We start from the raw sequence: 20,485 nt of genomic DNA on the forward strand, positions 1-20,485 counted from the left end.
CAATAATCTGCTGAAATCTGTGGTCGACGTCCCCCCGGAGGAAACAGATTATCGTAACCTCAAAGCTTCGCCTGCTTCCAGCACGGCCGCAGATCATTTCGACATTATTGCACATGTACGGCGGCGGTCTTATCTCTCGCCGCCGGCTATAACATCCAGTTTTTTTTTTCTGATTTCCACGACGTGCATGTATGTTCGCGTGAAGTTCAAAACAAAACAGTCCCATGATAAAACAGGAAGTAATATTATCTGACACCTCCTAAACTTCGGCAGTGGATAAAATACACCGAAGATAGCAGCAGAAGTACATAAAGCTAGTGATGGATAACAAGACAACCACGAGACGACAGCTGCATTGTTCACACACACACACACACACACACACACACACACACACACACACACACACACACACACACACACACACACACACACACACACACACACACACACACACACACACAAACACACACACACACACACACACAAACACAAACACACAAAAAGGTGCAGGGGGCCAAGTGAAGATTGAGAGGTCTGTGTAGAGTGTGTGTGTGTGTGTGTGTGTGTGTGTGTGTGTGTGTGTGTGTGTGTGTGTGTGTGTGTGTGTGTGTGTGTGTGTGTGTGTGTGTGTGTCAAGGGAGAGCAAAAAGCAGAGATGAATGACCAACAATTGAATAACCTTGACCTTCTCTGCAGATATCCTTTATTAAAAATCAAGAAAACCCCTTCTACTGGGAATAATGAGGGCGCCGGGAGTGTGTGTGTGTGTGTGTGTGTGTGTGTGTGTGTGTGTGTGTGTGTGTGTGTGTGTGTGTGTGTGTGTGTGTGTGTGTGTGTGTGTGTGTGTGTGTGTGTGTGTGTGTGTGTGTGTGATTGATGTTACTGGGTCTCTATCACCTACGGGATAGTTATGGTCCAATGGTTTTCACACCAGCGCATCATTCATCGCGCACATCTCCCAACACACACACACACACACACACACACACACACACACACACACACACACACACACACACACACACACACACACACACACACACACACACACGCTCTCTCTCTCACACACACACACACACACGTTTCATATGAATCCAGTACCTCAAATAAGGTCAAAGCAAAGCTAATAGGAACACGGCCCGTTTAAATAGAACACAGTCAACCGAAAGAAAACAAGACAAGAAGAAAGAATCAGAGGAGAAAGAAAAGGAGAGAGGAGAGGAGGAAGGTGGAAGAAGAGAGAGATGGAGAGAGGAATAAGAAAGATAGAATAAAGTTTGAAGGAAAGACGTGGAGAGAAGAAACAAGGAAAGGAAAGAAGGGAAAGAAAGGAGACAAGAAAAAAGATGGAAATAAAAGGAAGAAGGAGGAAAAGTAAAGAAGAGAAAGGGAACAAAAATGAGAAAATGGGCAATAAAGGAAGTGAAATATGGATAAAGAAAGAAAAAGAAAGGAGAAAAAAGTAATAAATAAAGGAACAAGAACAGAAATGGTGACAGAAAAGGACAAAAGAAAAGAAGGACGGTAGGAGAGAAGAAGAGGAAGATATAACCCATGTAACCCTGGTCTCACACACACACACACACACACACACACACACACACACACACACACACACACACACACACACAGGGCTGCATATCGATGCCTACATCCATACGCATGAGGTGACTTTGTTTTGTCCATCTGCCTCCGTGTAGAAAGTCCAAAGTCATCTTCTAATGTTCCTCCTCAGACGTCGGCAGAAGTTCAGCGGACCCGAGACCGAAGGCCCGGCTGACTGAAGGTTAATGGACTGTTAATATCACGCCGCCTTCTCAATGGGGAATATAGAATTAGAATTGAATGTCTTATAATACGCAATATAATGTAGTTTCTACTTGTTATAGTAGCATTAAATGTGGAAATGGGAAATCGGATCTCTTTTACACCACGGACAGTCAGGCACTTCCAATCCTAGCGCTGGCTGGCTGCAGCGGTTTGGTTTGAACACGTGCTAAAATGTTAAAAACACGAGTCCATAGATATCTTTGTTCATCAGATATCTTTGTTCATCAGATATCTTTGTTCCAACCAGACTGAGATAGCTGATCAGTTTAGTGTTTCTATGTTCCGTATTTATTCAGTTGGAGACGAGAAATCCTCTCCGTTGCTAGGGTGGTTGCTAAGGGTCGGACTACTTCCCGGACTAGTAAACAACGCGTACGTTACAGTAAGGGTCTACTGACGTAACTGGGTATTTTACACTTCCTAGTCATAACCCCGTGCGTTGCCATGGAAACGGAGATCGCACTAACAAAAAAATTAATTATATTTAATATGTATATAATTTTAGTACGTTTTATCGACATAAAATCCGACGCCGTAACGTTCCCGTTCTTTAAAGGTCTTGTGAAAAGGACAAAGAGGAGCTTTAATAAAATAATAATAATAAATACATGTTTTTTTTTATTTCCCAGACATCAACGGCTCTTGATGTTGGATTGTGTTTACTAGTCGGAGTAGAAGGAGCGTCGGGGCTCCGCTGTGAGTTTCACTGCATAATTCAAAGAGACGAGGTCGTCAGTTTCAGCAGCACCTCCACTCCTGAACAGAAAAAAATGGATTCATACAATAATAAATATAACGCGTCATATATGAATCAAACTGTCTTTGCATGGTTTTTTTTATGTTTTCTTTATAAGCAAAGACGCTTTTTTCTTTTGGTTTCATTCTGATTCATTCAGAAAAAAACGAAGAAAAAACCCAGTTTTCGTCTCACTGGGAGGACGGAGACGCGAGAAGAAGCAAAGTTAGCCGAATGAAATGGAGCCAGAGAGCTTTGGGGATGAGAGAGGAGCCGGAGAGGAAAACACAGGAAGTAAATATCCAGAAGATCTGAGTCAGAGTTTGATTCAACGCCCGTTATGACATGTTAGGTTTTAGGAAAAAAACAAACAAAAAAAAACGTGCATTGAATTTTCCTGTTGGATTTGGAAGGTTTACACTTCATAGCAACAACAACAGTAAACGATCTCCTCCCGTTCTCCAAGCTGGAGTCTGAAGAAATGATCATAATCCTTCATTTCTTTGTGATGTCACCATGATGAACACACGTGACCTGCCGTCAGTCACTGGAAAGAAGTCCGATTAATTAGTTACCAGCACAGACTGAATATAAAAGAGTTCGTAGCTTCAGGTCTGAAAAATGGTTCTGATCTAGAAGTGTCTTCAGCTGCAATACCAGCGAGTGCCACTAGAGGTCGGCTCCAAAAAGCCTCCGGCTCCATAGACTCCCATTCAACTTCTGTCATCAAATCCAAAGTGAATAAAATGTCGAAGGTCCTGTAACCTCAGCAAAGTCTGACTTACTTCCACCCAAACTACGACGTTTCCCTGAAAATAACCGAGTTGTTTTGGTACCTGAACTTCGGGAAATCATCACTAAAGCATCGTTACATCATAAAAAAGGTGTGTTAGTTATTTTCCAACGGTTTATGTGCAACGTATCTCCTGCTACTAGTAGAATCCAATCAGACGGTGGGAACCAACAAACTATACGGTCATGTTAGGTGCAGAACTTGTAATAAACAGTCATTCAAATGGCCTTTTATTTCCTGTTATTTCCTTTTATTTCCTTAAAAGGAGTCAAAGACGAAGAGAAAAACACTCAGAGGAACAACTTCATGCTTGTTTCTGAACCCAACTCAACATGTCTCTTATTGTCTTGGAGAAAGAAGCTGTTCTGTCTTCTGTGTCCTGACACTACATGTATCTCGCCTGACGAGTGTGTGTGTGTGTGTGTGTGTGTGTGTGTGTGTGTGTGTGTGTGTGTGTGTGTGTGTGTGTGTGTGTGTGTGTGTGTGTGTGTGTGTGTGTGTGTGTGTGTGTGTGTGTGTGTGTGTGTGTGTGTGTGTGTGCGCGCCGTGTGCAGAAATAGAGCCTTTATTACAGTCTGACAACAGGACGCTGTATTATTACAGAGTTTGCACCCGGCCCAGCCAGGCCACAAGCTGATTATACACTGCAGCCAACAGAGGTGTGTGTGTGTGTGTGTGTGTGTGTGTGTGTGTGTGTGTGTGTGTGTGTGTGTGTGTGTGTGTGTGTGTGTGTGTGTGTGTGTGTGTGTGTGTGTGTGTGTGTGTGTGTGTGTGTGTGTGTGTGTGTGTGTGTGTGTGTGTGTGTGTGTGTGTCCGCCCCTATGGTGAGCCCCATCACATGTGGTCTGCATTAAAATGCTATTGTGCTGCCATGCCGACTGAAATCACTATCCCATGTTGTCAGCCTCGCATTCGTATTATGGGATGTTTTTCCTGCGCGCACACGGAGACACACACACACACACACACACACACACACACACACACACACACACACACACACACACACACACACAACAGGCCTGCTACATCCTTAATACACTCCAACAACAGCAAAGGGTAGAAAAAAAAATGTCTAATCAAAACAAATCGACCTTAAAACTCCTGAAATATTTTGAAAAAACTTTGACTGGATGACATAATAATAATAATAATAATAATAATAATAATAATAATAATGCAGTGTTTCACATATAAAAGAACATTTAAAAATATAAAAAAAAGAAATGAAATGCATAAAACTAAACACAAATAGAGTTCAAATATAAAAATAAAGCCATATACATTTTAAAGGCGCCGTAGTTCAAAGTGTGAGAGCTTCAGGAGTGGCTCGTTAAAAAAATAAAGTAAAAAGATATGTTTTGAGATGTCTTTTACTGGACAGATGCCCGACTTATTTGTTGTTAAGATTAATTTATTATTTCTGTGTTTTATTAGCTGTTTGTTTTGGGTGGGATGTGATCAGAATCACAAGCAGAAAAACTTTATTAATCCCTGCTGGGAAATCTCTTTTGTAACAGCGGCTCAAAAAAGTAGTAAAATGATACGACTTCAGCAGAAAGAGGAGGAACTGTATAAGTGGAAGTCCAGAGGAAGGAAGGAAGGAAGGAAGGAAGGAAGGAAGGAAAGAAGGAAGGACTTCCTGTGACGTTCGGAGGAGCTCTTCGTCATGTCTCATATGGCTGAGAGAGACTTGCAGATGAAAGTGTAAAGTCTTGATTTTATGTGGATATCATTCACATTAACCCTTTAAGGTCCATTTCCAGGGTAATTTCACTACATTCATCTTTAAGCTCATATCTGTAACGTCATGTAACGACGATGCGACTTAAAAGTTGATCATCTCTTCAACGCCATCGGGTTTGAAGGGTTGAAACAATAATTTGTAATGAAGTATTTGTTGTTGGTATCTTGTGGGGGGTTTTTGTGGTTTTTTTCAAGCGCTGGAAGGAAACAGGTGTGAAAAAAGAAACGCTGCCGAGCATAATAATAACCGCCTCCGGTGATCCCGGACACACGAGGCTCGGACCAGCTGATGGGACACGACAACACGCCGCTCGGCCTCGGGGCGCACGGTGTGCATCCAACAGATACACGTGTTTATGACTTCCTATCAAACACACACACACACACACACACACACACACACACACACACACACACAGGAGAAGCAGTGCTAACACATGCTTTAGTGGTGAAATCATTTGTGAGATCGTAGAGACGAGGCGAGAGGAGAAAACGTGTGTTTGTTTCTGGGGGGATGGAAGGAAACGTGTGTGTGTGTGTGTGTGTGTGTGTGTGTGTGTGTGTGTGTGTGTGTGTGTGTGTGTGTGTGTGTGTGTGTGTGTGTGTGTGTGTGTGTGTGTGTGTGTGTGTGTGTGTGTGTGTGTGTGTGTGTGTTTATGTGTGGGAGAGATTGAGAGACACGGAGAGGACCGATGATGATGATGAGGAGGAGGAAGGTCTGAACCCAAAGACATGCGCCCTGCCAGGAAAATAACTCCGGTGTCAGCAGAGAGACCCGGAGGATCATCCACACACACGCACACACCGACACGCACACACATCTGCTGCTTGCTGTCGATAATAAAACTGGATTTTTATTTCCACGGTAGCCACAGAAGAAAACAGGCCTTAAACTCCTACTACTTCCTGTCGACGCTCGCCACAATAAAAGCCTCCAAAAAAAAAATAACCCCAAAACTTGACTACGGCTTCAGGTTGGTTACAGTGAGCTGAATGGATTCGTTTTCCCACTTCAGGACTTAATTCTTCACGGGTTTTGAAGCACTTCTCCCTGAAATAAAACAACAATGCGAGACTTCTAGTTTCCACCGGATACGTTTCTTCTTAAGAGTCTAAGAGTTTATGTCATTTCTTTAATGTTCAACACTGCACTGTACGGAAAATACAGCACCTGTGGCACGAGTTTTACTATACATCACTTCCTGTTACTGAACTGCTAACATGTATTTCCTCAGTAGTTTCTGCTGTAATGTCGTACGATCCTGGAAAAAATTATCTTCATTTCAAACTGTAAAAACGGATCAAAATCAATTCAGAATATCACTGAAATTAACTTCCTGTTCAACTATGCACAAAATAAAATGTTTAAAAACAAACAAACTGTATTTGTATTTGTTTTAGGAGTAAGATTAACACAAAACAAATCATGGTATTATTAAAGAGCCAATTTAATATTCACCAGAATTAATAATGTGAAAATCCTTCAAACACCTTTTCAAAATGCACAGATACAGAATCAGCAGGACTCGCTGTCCCGGGATGATGATGATGTCATAGGAACAGAACCTGTCCTTATGGGGAGCATTATTCATGTAACACACCTACCAATCCAACTGTGTGTGTGTGTGTGTGTGTGTGTGTGTGTGTGTGTGTGTGTGTGTGTGTGTGTGTGTGTGTGTGTGTGTGTGTGTGTGTGTGTGTGTGTGTGTGTGTGTGAGCGCGTTGTCCTTGCTTTCGCTCTCATCATAGCAGGATTAACTCACACAGGACAGATGGCATTCTGATGCCCCCACCACCACCACCACCACCCCCTCCTCCACACACACACACACACACACACACACACACACACACACACACACACACACACACACACACACACACACACACACACACACACACACAACTCAGCACAGAACGGTGGCAACTTCAGTGCACGAGCTGTGTCATCATCGCTGCACACTGCCGGAGGCTTACACACACACACACACACACACACACACACACACACACACACACACACACACGCACACACACGCGGGTCGAAGCCCGTGTCAGCAGATGATGACTCTGATGTCAGAAAAGCACTCTATTCTGTCTCCGCTCTGCCCGTCTCTCCCCGAAACACTCGTGTGCTTGTTTTGTCCTTGAATGGCTCGTCTCTCTGCGTTTCTTCGGGCATCGCAGCGCCGGCGCGACTTCTATTTACGTCCCCCCGTTGTGTCTGCGACCGTCTCTGCCGTGTTCGTGCCACTAATTTCCTTTCTGGAGATATCGTGTCCGAAGAAGATGCTCCAAAAATCATCTCTGAAGGCGATTGAAGCCTTTTTTTCTTTTTTCTTAGAAACGAACAGCCTCGGGTCCAATTTGATCCAAATATTTTGACGCGTTAATTTAGCAATAAAGGCGGGAAATCCTATGAAGATAAAACTCCAGATCGACATAATTCATATCGAGAATGTTTTTGGTTTTTTTCAACTTTTCTTGAATGAAAATTCCTGCTTTCTGGACACATAATAAATAAATATTTTTTAAAAACTTGTAAAAACCATAATTGAACATTATATGATGCTGTAATATGGATGTTGACGTGTGTGTGAGGTCTGACGTGGATCCTCACTGCTTCTTGTGAGGCCCAATTGACACCATGTTACGCAACATTTCTTTTATATATTTAATTTGAAAAAAAAAACATCTGCTGTCACTGACTGTGTGTTCCTGTGCAGCAGCAGTAAATCTGCACAATTACCACAGTTAAGATCATACTCCTGATTATTTCAGGGTTAGAGGGTGATAATTGATAAATAAATATATCTTTTCATGCTTGGCAACGAGAAACCTTTGAGCCGCTGGCTGTTTTTTTGTTTTTTTATTTCAATCTGCCAAAACACCCTCAGATTAAGTTCAAAGTTGAGGCTGAACTGAACAACACAGAGCTCTACATATACAGCAGGACCACACAGTGCCCTATATTGAATTGGTACTGTGCCTTCCCTACATTGTATTTGGTTATGAGAATAAAAGCCGTGCAGTCCCATCAAATCATCATGAACACGGGAGGAATTTATTCCGCAGGATTTGGTTTTCATTTCTGAAATCTGGTTCCAGTTGGGTTTAAGTATCGACTTTAGACGACAACGCAGGCCTGAAAACACATTCTGTTAAACTGCATCAAAACATTTATCAAATTAAAAAAATTTGACCATCAAGCCACATAAAAACAGTGATTTTTTTTTTTTTAATGCAAAATATTACAAATGTAGCTTTCTGTGTAAAACCGGATATTTCTGAACGTCTCCACTGACCACTAAAGGTTTCAGTTAAATCCACGTTCGTCCAGACTCGCACGATATAAGTAGTGAAGATTTAATAAATCGGATTCTGATGGAACAGAAAGTTGTTGCCATGACAGCAGACGATGCTTCAAATCTGGATGCTGCTGCAAAGAAGCTACAGATGTCTAAAAAAGGTGGATGTTTCACACACGTGTTCAACCCAACAGAAGATCTATCGATAGCAAAATTTGAAAAAAAAAAAAATGATGATGTCACAGTGAAGTTGACCTTTTGACCTGTCGGATAGAAATGTCATCATTTTATCCTCTTTAGACATCTGTGTGTAGGAATAACGTTTTTTTTTATTGTTTTTTAGGTCACTGACAAAATTTTAATCAGTTCGTCCTCGAGTCCAAATAAACGTTTGTGCCAAATTTGAAGAAATTCCTTCAAGTCGTTTCTGACATATCGGGTTCGTAAGAACGAGACGGACGGACAGACAACCGGTTTACAAAGGTGGCTAATTTGTTTAATTATGTCTTTTTCTTGTCGTATTTTTAAATCCTGAAGTTCTTTTGAGCTCACGAGCTCCATTTAAAGAAAGAAAAAAAAAAAAAAGGAAGTGTTCAGACTTTGACTCTTAAATTAACTGCAGGTTTTAGATTGAACAACCTTCTGTGGACTAAACTGAAGTTATTGAATTATCAGTTTACTGCTGCTGCTCCAACCTGCTGAACACACACACACACACACACACACACACACACACACACACACACACACACACACACACACACACACACACACACACACAGAGGTGAGGCAGAGAGCTGGACCGGGAACCTTAATGGACTCCGACGTCATGTAATAGGATTTCAGTGCCGCCATAATATCAAAACTGCGCTCACCGTATTAGTAGACAGATTAAATCAGACATGAAGTGGACGGGTTTAATCCAAAACTATAATCCCATTTTGGAAATAAAATAACAGTCGATGTAATTATATATTTTGTTTTGTTTTTTATTTTTTGATGGAGGTACGACTGACGTGTTTTTAAATGCTTTTTAAACTTTCTCTGAACTCGGAGTCTCACCAGTCTATTTATCAGCTGAGTCGGCTCAAAGCGTCTGAAGCAAAACAAACACAAAAAAAATCCATTGCGGCTGCCAAACGGTTGCAAACCAAAATGTTCTCGGTTCTCTTCTTTATCAATTAGCACCATCGACATCTTCTCCCCCGGTTGCATGTCTGTTGGGAGATAATAACTCCAAATGTTTGATCGGCGCGAGTTCATTTCAACCGCGGTCTCCGGTCTTTCTGGCTGCCTGCTCTTAGCATGCAGGAGACAAAGCGAGATTAATGCAGTGGTTTATTCTTGCAAAAAAAAAAAAAAAAAAAAAAAACCTTGGGCAAATAGATTTACTTTGATGTGCCGCATCAGACGATTTTTTTTTGCTGCTGCAGCTGCCAAACATTTAATTGAAACTATACGAGCGTTTTCACGGCCTCCTCCTCCTCCTCCTCCTCCTCTTAACCGGGAGACTAATCGAGAGTTAAACAGGTAACCTACTTAGTCGGATGAAACCTTTTCCTGCCCGAGAGTGTCACGTCACAGAGTGAATATGTAGGATATGTCCCTGCTGACTGGGCACCTGACTTTAAAGAAAAATAAATAAATAAATTCATGCATGGGTATGAACTCACCTCAAATGTCTGACTTTATATCTGAAATATAGACATTGCAGACTTTAATTGCACTGATTGTCCTCCAGAAAAATTAAAAACCTTGTTGGATCGCTTGCCTCGAATTATATCAGTGGATTAAAAAGGTCGTCCTCACTCCTCCACCCTCCTCCACCTCATAGTCAGCTTCTAAAGCCGTTATCAACAACATATATGAGCAACGACGCCTACCGGAGCTCCATCGTCACGGTAACAATCATAAACACCTGGTTAACGTTGTGACGTGGTTCGGTTAAAGTTTGTGCGCCAAAACTACCTGGCTGGTTCGCAAAAGATCATAGTTGAGGTTCAAATTAGCACCTTTTTTTTTTTTTTTTTTGTAATGCCGGTTATGTTACATATAAAGTTGCGCTGGTTAAGTTTTAACTTAAAATAAGTCAACTTTTCCGTTCGGTTTCACGCAGGACAAGAACGGCGTCATCCTTCGGGTGAAAGACGTGTGATTGAACCATCCGACCAAACTCGACCGCCGACTTTCTCACTCGTTATACGTCACCTCTGCATCCGTCATATCTACTTCCGCCACTAGAGGGCGCGGTAGGTGCAGTTCGCCCAGTCTGAACCGACTGCTCTCGAACACGCAAACATGTCCAACAGCTGTTTTGTCTTCTCTAAGTCCATGAGACGCGAACGGCGTCGGTATTTCAACGCCCGGGGAACGACGTGATTTTTTACACGTTGGAGCCAAATATTATGGGATTGACGACGGCTGAAAAGGTCACAACACGCAATAAAGAGTCCACAACGGAGTAGGATAATAAACAAATAAGCAGAGTCACGTTTGAAAAGCAGATATCCACGTCATCGGGACGGATAGCAGAGAAATAAACGTTTACGAGGTAATAAATAATTTGATTGAAAGAACAAAAATATTTGAGGCTGTCCATTGATTTGTGTGTGTGTGGAAAGGAAATTTGCTATCGAGATGGGATGAAAAAAAATTTTAAAAAGAGAAAGAGAGCAGGAATGAAACAGCAGATACTGAAGGAGAGAAAACACCAATGAAATAAACACTGCAGACCGATAACAGCAAACAGAGCACCGATACCTCCGATCGATAGACAAACACCGGCCTGCACCCTATTTCTCCTTTATTGGATCTGTCTGTGTGGATATGAGGCGCAGTATAGTGTGTCTGTGTGTGTGTGTGTGTGTGTGTGTGTGTGTGTGTGTGTGTGTGTGTGTGTGTGTGTGTGTGTGTGTGTGTGTGTGTGTGTGTGTGTGTGTGTGTGTGTGTGTGTGTGTGTGTGTGTGTGTGTGTGTGTGTGTGTGTGTGTGTGTGTGTGTGTGTGTGTGTGTGTGTGACCGGGGAAAAAAAAAAGAAAAAAAGAAAGTTCATTTTTAAAACTCATTTTCATGCATATTTTGCACATTTGTTGCGCGTGTCGTCTTAAACATGACGACATGCAGCCTTCCTGCTAATGTCGACGATGACAACAGTACAACAACAAACTGAGCAGGACACTTAAACCTAGAAAAGCTTTTCTTCTCCATGCATGACGCGGTCATGTTCACACCTTAAGACAACATCTCTTTGTGGGCGTTTTGCGCTGATTTGTTGTTTTGAGTTTCTCTGAAGTCCGTTTCTGTCCACGCTGTCGTGTTGTTTGCACACAGTATTGAACATTTAGGGACGTTTTGTTTTGCCTTTGAAAGTGAGCTGATGAGTCTCAAACAATAAAGTTCTTCCATGTTGAGATTTTCTGCTTCCATCACACGAGGCTGTTTATTTACACACATATTCTACAAAACATCTGTCCATCACCTCACATGTGTGTGTGTGTGTACGATCTGCTCTGTATTACCCAACACTAACTGGCCACTGTGGAAGACATGAGAAGAAGAAGAAGAAGAAGAAGAAGAAGAAGAAGAAGAAGAAGAAGAAGAAGAAGAAGAAGAAGAAGAAGAAGCAGAAGAAGAAGCAGAAGAAGAAGCAGAAGCAGAAGAAGCAGAAGAAGAAGAAGAAGAAGAAGAAGAAGAAGAAGCAGGAGAAGAAGAAGAAGAAGCAGGAAGAGAAGAAGAAGAAGAAGAAGAAGAAGAAGAAGAAGAAGAAGAAGAAGAAGAAGAAGAAGAAGAAGAAGAAGAAGCAGAAGAAGAAGAAGAAGAAGAAGAAGAAGAAGAAGAAGAAGAAGCAGAAGAAGCAGAAGAAGAAGCAGAAGAAGAAGAAGAGCTCCTCGTCCCTGTTGTTCAACGCTCTCACAACAATCACATCGACCTGGAAATCAATCCGTCCGTCTGTCCATGTCTCTACCTGTGCAGAGTCGGCTGAAGGTGACCTTGTCCTCTCTGGAGGACACGAGGGCGCCACTAAAACAAGGATGCAGCATTTGTACGTGAAGAGAAAATCCTGAAAAAAGAAGGCCGGCCTCAAGCAACTGGGAAAAGTTCTGACACCTGTCACTGGACATGGGAACCTCTCAGTGAAAGGAAGATATATGGACCTGCTCAGCACTTAAAATAAGTCCCTTCCTGGTTAATTTAAGGTTTTGTGCCGTTAAACAATACGGATTATTATACCGACACCGTTTTAAACCTTATCTGCCAAATACAACAGTACACGCATGATAATGACCTTTTGAACTCCATTATCGTCCCTTGTGATGGTCTCCATGTTTGTCACTCTTCTGTACTCAAAGACAGCAGATGTCCGCCTTGCTGACTATTTGTTGTTGTCATGGGAACGCTCTGGACGGGGAAATCGGAGGTTGGTCAAAACTTTCCCAGCTGCCTGACATCAACCAATTTTATTGCATGATCTAAATCTTTGTCAAAACTCGGTTGCTGCTTGTTGTTGTTGTTGTTGTTGTTCCCAGGGCAACGGCTATTTTGAAAACGGCAACATGAAAGATGGGAGGATTTGGACCGTACAAGCACGTCATGGCATTATTGGTCAAGGTCAGAGTAAGAACATCATGCCTAGTCGTGCCTTCGCCAAACTGGGGGGAAAAAACGTTAAAAAAAAAAACCTCCTACGGAACAAGTCGGGTTTCCAGATCGGCGATGACGCCAACAGAAACAGTCGGCCAACGGCAGGTTCATACCAACACTTTAAATCTGGTGAGTCAGAACAGGAAGAGACAAGGAAACACTAATTCCATGCACACACTCCCCCCGGGAACACTTGGAGAGGTCGCAATAACTTCCTGTTGCTGTTTGAGGCCCAACCTTCACACCGACTCACCGTAAACATGTGGAGACTCTTCCATCACAGCAGCCAATCAGAAACTCCCCCACAGGTTAAACTCGCTCTCTCAACGCCCCCGATTCCTTTCCTCGACAACAACGGCTTAAAATCGTTCAGCCCAAATGAAATCAGAGGCGAGATGTCGGCCGAGCGATCTGTAAAGATGCATTTTTTTTTTAAAGGGAACCTGTCAGGGTGTAGTTGCGACTAGTAGACAGAGGCGGCGCTCTGCAGTGACCGGTCTGCCTGTCTGGGCATTAAAAGGACATGTTGTCATATTTAGAAATGTGTTTACGCTCATTTAAAATGAACCAGCTGAAACCTGTGCGCATGCTGCATCACCTTTCTGGAGAATTTTAGACCACAAACAGGCGATAAAATCTCAGATTTAACAACAACAAGAAAAAAGAAAAAGAAAGGAATGAATCAATCAGCCGATAAAAGGTGGTTGATCTTTGATTTCAGAGGCAGGCTGCACTTTAACACTTTAAACACACACACACACACACACACACACACACACACAAAAGACACACTTTAATCTTCTACACACCAAATTAGGTCAAATATTTGACACAAATAAGAAAAACCCAAACCTGCAGAAAGAAACCCAACATGAGATATTTCAGGTTTAGTCACCAACCTGCCAGCTCAGCACAAAACAGCAGGTCAACAGGTAAATGGTTGAACTCGTAGTGTCACGTGACGGACGTCATATAGAATTTCAACTTACTTGAATCTCCCCTGGCAGTGCAGGCACTGGTCCCCGACCCATCCGTGGTCGCACACGCACGTCCCGTTCACGCACTTCCCCGAAAAGCAGTTTTTATCACAGGACTTGGACACCGCCGAGGCTTCCGCGTGCAGCACGAGGTGAAGCACCATTAATATTCCCAGGTAGGTTTTCAAGACGTCCCGCACGCGCCTCCCGGACGACCCGGTCCAGGTGCACAGACGTGTCCCCGCGACATCCTCCATGATGGGAGCGAGAAACCCGAGCTGCCACTTCACGCCGCGAGGTGATCTGTTGTCATCGGCGGTGTCAGCGGGAGGCTCGCGCAGCCTACCTGTGACGCCTGTGGAAAACAGTAATCACGCGCTGTCACGAACATGCCGAGCGGTGTGGAAACGGCTGCGGGACGGGACAAAGAAATGAAACTTTAATGGGAACACTTCCGATGTTAGAAACGTATTTCCAGTCGGACCCATCCGCTCCGAGCTACACAAACATTAAAAACATTACAAACCAAAAAAAAACAAACACCACCGTGTTACGCGCCTCGAGCCGCGTCCTCACAAGTCTTCCAGATAACTTCCACTGTGGTCAAAGCTCCAGTGTGAACACGCGATCGTGACCCTCCACGTAACCGACTGTAATCCCCGGGATCAAATAAACAGCACGAGCTGGGATGGTCGGCGCGCGCTTGCTCTCGTGCTGGCCGCGTGCCCAGACAAAAGACGTGCCCTCTGCCGCCCGGGTGTGTTTGTCAGAGGGATGCGACAGCCGCAGCAGCTCCTCTCCGCTGTCTGCTCGCGCTCTCCGGTACCACAGCTGTTTGGTTTTTTCTTACGGTGGGGGGGGAACTCCTGCACAAAGCCTCGAGCATGAGCAGTACGATCCGCGCGGTTAAAGGGCCAGTTCCCTTTAAAATAAGAAATACAGTACCAAAATACGTCAAACGGCACGCGGCAGAGACAAAGCAGTGTGACGTTGGTCTGCAGCAGCACGAGCTCTGTGTTTTCCTGAAGGCATTTTTACACATGAAGCAGATGGTCAAGACTCACAACGGGAAAAAAGAAAAGGAAGTAGCAACCAAAGGATTTAACTCTTTTATTATCCTGCAGTCAGCAAAAACACTTTATTACCTTTTTTTTATATATATATATATATTTTTAATGGACTCAAATCCAGTTAGCTTTAGGGTTAGTAGTAATTTCACTCTCATTCAATGAAAATAGAAATGCATAAGGACATGTGTAGGTACAGTAAAGTCTTCTATAATCACGTCCATTTGTCCCAAAGGGACTTTTAAGCTTTCAATTCAATTCAATTTCATTTGTAGAGCACCAAATCACAACACAGGACATTTCATGGCATTTAACACGTTAAAGATCCTTACAACAGAGCTTCACAGCCTTATACAGAGAAACCGAACAATTCAACAATTCCCATGTAAGCTGGGAGGAATAAAGTCCCTTTTAACAGGAAGTAAGCTCCAGCAGAAGGAAGGAAAAACTCTCTTTTAACAGGAAGTAAAACCTCCAACAGAAAGAAGGAAAAACTCTCTTTTAATGGGAAGTAATCTCCAACAGAAAGAAGGAAAAACTCTCTTTTAATAGGAAGTAAAACCTCCAACAGAAAGAAGGAAAAACTCTCTTTTAACGGGAAGTAAAACCTACAACAGAAAGAAGGAAAAACGCTCTTTTAACAGGAAGTAAGCTCCAACAGAAAGAAGGAAAAACTCTCTTTTAACAGGAAGTAAAACCTCCGACAGAAAGAAGGAAAAAGCTCCAACAGAACAGAAAGAAAAAAAACTATCTTTTAACAGGAAGTAAAACCTCCAACAGAAAGAAGGAAAAACTCTCTTTTAACAGGAAGTCAGCTCAAACAGAAAGAAGGAAAAACTATATATGACCTTTATTTAACCAGGTAAAATCAATTGAGAACCAATTCTCATTTACAATGATGACCTGTCAGCACAGTCCACACAGTGACACAAACAGCACAGATACAAAACAGTATGACAAACACATGAGGAAAAGGCTAAAGACAACATGGGTAAATGAATAAACACTATATACGAAAATAAACAATAAAATCAATTTTAAAAAAAATAAAATGAAAAAGGCAGATTACTGGATTTTCTTTATAAAAATGAGAGAAAGAGAGAGGTACAGCAGTCAACTATGATTTGCTGCAGCTTTAGTTTGAACATGTTGAGAGAGGTGAGAGCTGTTAGTTTGAGTGTGTTTTGAAGTGAGTTCCAGTCGTTTGCAGAGGCAAAATGAAAGGCGTTATGACCAAACACAGTACGGACTTTTGGAACGATGAGCCTGATGAAGTCACTTGGTCTTAAATGGCGATTGCTGTCCGAGATGTGCAGAAGATTTGAGAGGTAGCGAGGGTTCATTCCCAAAAGGGATTTGTAGACCACGAGCAGCTAGTGTTGTAGCCGCCTGCTGTGAAGGGAGGGCCAGTCCACCAGTCTGTAGAGATCACAGTGGTGGGTGGTGAAGGGGGCACCTGTGGCAAAACGGATTGCTGAGTGGTGGAGTGTGTCCAGTTTTCTGAGGGTGGTCTTAGATGCCATTTTATAAATTATATCGCCGTAGTCAAATAGAGGAAGGATGGTCATTTTCACAAGGGTGAGTTTGGCAGAGTGTGTGAAGGAGGCCTTGTTTCGATACAGGAAACCCAGTCTAGCTTTGACTTTAGCGAGAAGGTTATTGATATGTATATTAAATGAGAGAGATGAGTCCAACCAGAAGCCAAGGTATTTGTAGGAGCTGACAAACTCCAGCTCTGAGCCATCAGCACTGTAGATGTTGGGGGGGGGGGGGGGGGGCTGAGGATGATGAGGTTTTTCCGGTCAAACAGCATACATTTAGTTTTTTTGGAGTTGAGGAGCAGATGGAGGTTGTGGAAAGACTGTTGGATGGAGGTGAGGCTTAGTTGAAGAGTGGATACAGCAGAGTGGAGTGGAAGTAAGCTCCAACAGAAAGAAGGACAAACTCTCTTTTAACAGGAAGTAAGCTCCAACAGAAAGAAGGAAAAACTCTCTTTTAACAGGAAGTAAGCTCCAACAGAAAGAAGGAAAAACTCTCTTTTAACAGGAAGTAAGTTCCAACAGAAAGAAGGAAAAACTCTCTTTTAACAGGAAGTAAGCTCCAACAGAAAGAAGGAAAAACTCTCTTTTAACAGGAAGTAAGGTCCAACAGAAAGAAGGAAAAACTCTCTTTTAACAGGAAGTAAGGTCCAACAGAAGGAAGGAAAAACTCTCTTTTAACAGGAAGTAAAACCTCCAACAGAAAGAAGGAAAAACGCTCTTTTAACAGGAAGTAAGCTCCAACAGAAAGAAGGAAAAACTCTCTTTTAACAGGAAGTAAGCTCCAACAGAAGGAAGGAAAAACTCTCTTTTAACAGGAAGTAAAACCTCCAACAGAAAGAAGGAAAAACGCTCTTTTAACAGGAAGTAAGCTCCAACAGAAAGAAGGAAAAACTCTTTTAACAGGAAGTAAGCTCCAACAGAGAGAAGAAAAAACTATCTTTTAACAGGAAGTAAAACCTCCAACAGAAAGAAGGAAAAACTCTCTTTTAACAGGAAGTCAGCTCAAACAGAAAGAAGGAAAAACTATATATGACCTTTATTTAACCAGGTAAAATCAATTGAGAACCAATTCTCATTTACAATGATGACCTGTCAGCACAGTCCACACAGTGACACAACCAGCACAGATACAAAACAGTATGACAAACACATGAGGAAAAGGCTAAAGACAACATCTATCTATCTATCTATCTATCTATCTATCTATCTATCTATCTATCTATCTATCTATCTATCTATCTATCTATCTATCTATCTATCTATCTATCTATCTATCTATCTATCTATCTATCTATCTATCTATCTATCTATCTATCTATCTATCTATCTATCTATCTATCTATCTATCTATCTATCTATCTATCTATCTATCTATCTATCTATCTATCTATCTATCTATCTATCTATCTATCTATCTATCTATCCATCCATCCATCCATCCATCCATCCATCCATCCATCCATCCATCCATCCATCCATCCATCCATCCAGTTTAAAGAACATGTTGAAGCTCTACAAACAAAGGACAACAGTGAGCTTTTATTGTTTCCCATAAATTAAACTCGGAAACAAACACCCCCCAAAAAAGTTGCTGATGCCGGTTAAAGTTTTCTACCATCTATTGCACACTCGGTGGAAGTTTAAATTATAATTTATAGGTGTACAAAGCACATTTAGGTCTTTTTAACGCAGAAAAAGTGAATAAAAAGCTTTACTTTTGAAGTTTTTTATCGGCTACTTAGAGAAAGAAAAGTGAGCGGAAGATAAGATAACAGAAGTGATTCTACATTATTGGAAGGAAATCTTTCTGTCTTTCACTTTCTCCAACTTGGTTTCTCATTAAGCCGACGAGTCTGCAGAAAGGAATCAATCACAGTCTGAGGAAATCCCCAGGACCCCCCCCCCCCCGACCACCCCACCCCTCTCCATCTAAATCAAAGGAACATGGCTTGGCAGCGGGGATGGGCTGGGATCTTACTGTAGTTGTCATCACAACGGTAACCATGGTCACACCAGGACAGTAACATCCCCACGGCTGCAGGGAAAAAGAACATTTTTCCATTTTGAGGAGCTGCAGGAATGAAAGGAGAAACTTGCTTCGTATGAATCAGAGAGGAAGTTTCCGACACGGTTCATTGTTTCCAGATAACTGCGAGAAGATTTACTTTACTCATAATTCATCGTGATCTTTTTTAGAAATTAAAAATATATATACATATTACTGAGAGTTGCAAGTTATTCTTTCAATCTATGACACCAGGTTGCCATTTAAAACGGTTATTTTCTAGAATGAGCGTGTTTTAGTTGCATTAGCAGCTGTTGGACAGCAGGGGTCACCAAACATCAACCAACAGTTCAAATCTTTTTCTAATCTTCTCCTTCGGCCCCATAAACGGTCCTCTCTTCCCCACCAGCCGCTCCCCCTCAGCACCTCTTTTTTATGTCAGTAAAACGGCAGTGATGGCACTCTAACGCTGCGTGTTTTTTTACGGCACATCTGGCTCCGTTAAACGGCACACAGCTGGCGGAGGAAGACGTTACCACGGAGAGAAAAGGATGCTGGGCAGAGAACCAGAAGATCTCCCTTTTTGCCTCTCCTGCCTCGTCCTCGTCATCCTCATTCATCCACGTCCCCTCGGTGCAGTTAGTTATTCCTCCATTTAATTAGAAACAAACTGTCAAAAATCAATATTAGTTTGTTGGTTTTTTCTTTTCATTTTTTTCCATTTTTCCTTCGGCGGCTTCTTTGTGTAAAGCCGATCAATATTCTTACTCGGGGCCCTTCGGGGGGAAGGAGGCGAGGTGGTGGTGGTGGTGGTGGTGGTGGTGGTGGTGGGGGGTAAGATCTATAATAGGATTCAACTGGAGCAGCAGGAATAACAACAAGCCAAACCAATTTCCCCACCGGCTAAGAGAACAGTTTAATGCCACTGCTTGCTGGAGACTCTGCGGTAGCTCGTGTTTATTCGGCCTCTCAGACGGGGAAATGTTCAAGAAAAACTTTTATGTGGATTTATTCAGTCAGAAAAACACCAAACCGAGGATGAATACAAGTGGTTAAAAGATGACAAGAGACACTTGTGACACTTTCACACTTTCATTTTCTACTTCATATCTCCTCCCCCACTGTAGAAAGTGTAATGAATATTGATATGGAAGGAGGTGCGTATCTCCGTATCCTTGACCTTGTCATTTATCTCAACTTGCAGAGGCAGAAAAAGCTCAGATCAGTATTCTCATCACAGGACATTTGATAAATTCTCTCCCTAATTTAGAGGCAAGGCAGATGGTCTCGTTGCTGGCGAAAGAGCTGTGGACAAATTAGGGCGGAGAAAGAAAGTGTATGTCAGCAAGGTGCACCGTTGGAGAGCAGGAGATACGGAGCGGCGGATCCCCGGAGGAGCGTCGAAGAAGGGGAACAAATAAAAAGCCAGGCTGTAATAAAGCAGCTGTTTCCCTCAAGAAATGGCCGAGTGCCAGAATACCTGCTGTACTCAGATAATATAGAATCTTAATAGGAATCAAGTCCCGAGTTATTCTGAGACCTGGATGTGATGGTGAACGACAAAAGAGTCTGGAAATGAATTTTCGATGGCCTCGTGTATGAAAAGTGGCTGCAGAATATTTTGGAGATGAACGTGTGAAGCAGATCTTTTTGCTGAACAGACCGAACGCCGCCGGCCACCGAGGGGCTTCATTTATCTTTTTCATCACGTCATCTTTTTCTAAATCAGCCGGTTTATCTCAGACACTTTGATCTACAAACAGGAAGTGTCGGTGTCTTTTGAAGCATGACCGGATCTTTTTCTAACCTTCTCTGAAGAGTTGGACTTTTCTGAACTTA

At 42.5% G+C, this 20,485-nt stretch overlaps 1 protein-coding gene across 6 annotated transcripts in view; it reads right to left on the reverse strand.

The window, feature by feature from the left end:
* atrnl1a (attractin-like 1a) overlaps window positions 1-14,911 on the reverse strand; it is a 199,049-nt gene extending 184,138 nt beyond the window's left edge. For 2 of the 6 annotated variants that reach the window (XM_069709302.1, XM_069709298.1), the window contains exon 1: window positions 14,046-14,910. In XM_069709302.1, coding sequence (XP_069565403.1) covers window positions 14,046-14,290 — 245 coding nt within the window. In that variant the 5' untranslated portion in view covers window positions 14,291-14,910. Of the gene's footprint in view, window positions 1-14,045 lie in introns of all 6 variants that reach the window. The other 4 variants (XM_069709304.1, XM_069709301.1, XM_069709299.1 and 1 more) reach the window with 3 other exon arrangements.
* Between the last annotated feature and the right edge of the window lie 5,574 nt (window positions 14,912-20,485).

This window comes from Brachyistius frenatus, unplaced genomic scaffold (assembly GCF_029030835.1).
Source record: "Brachyistius frenatus isolate BFR_SWC_R1_liver_20210118 unplaced genomic scaffold, ASM2903083v1 Contig_82, whole genome shotgun sequence".
Lineage (NCBI taxonomy): Eukaryota > Metazoa > Chordata > Actinopteri > Embiotocidae > Brachyistius > Brachyistius frenatus.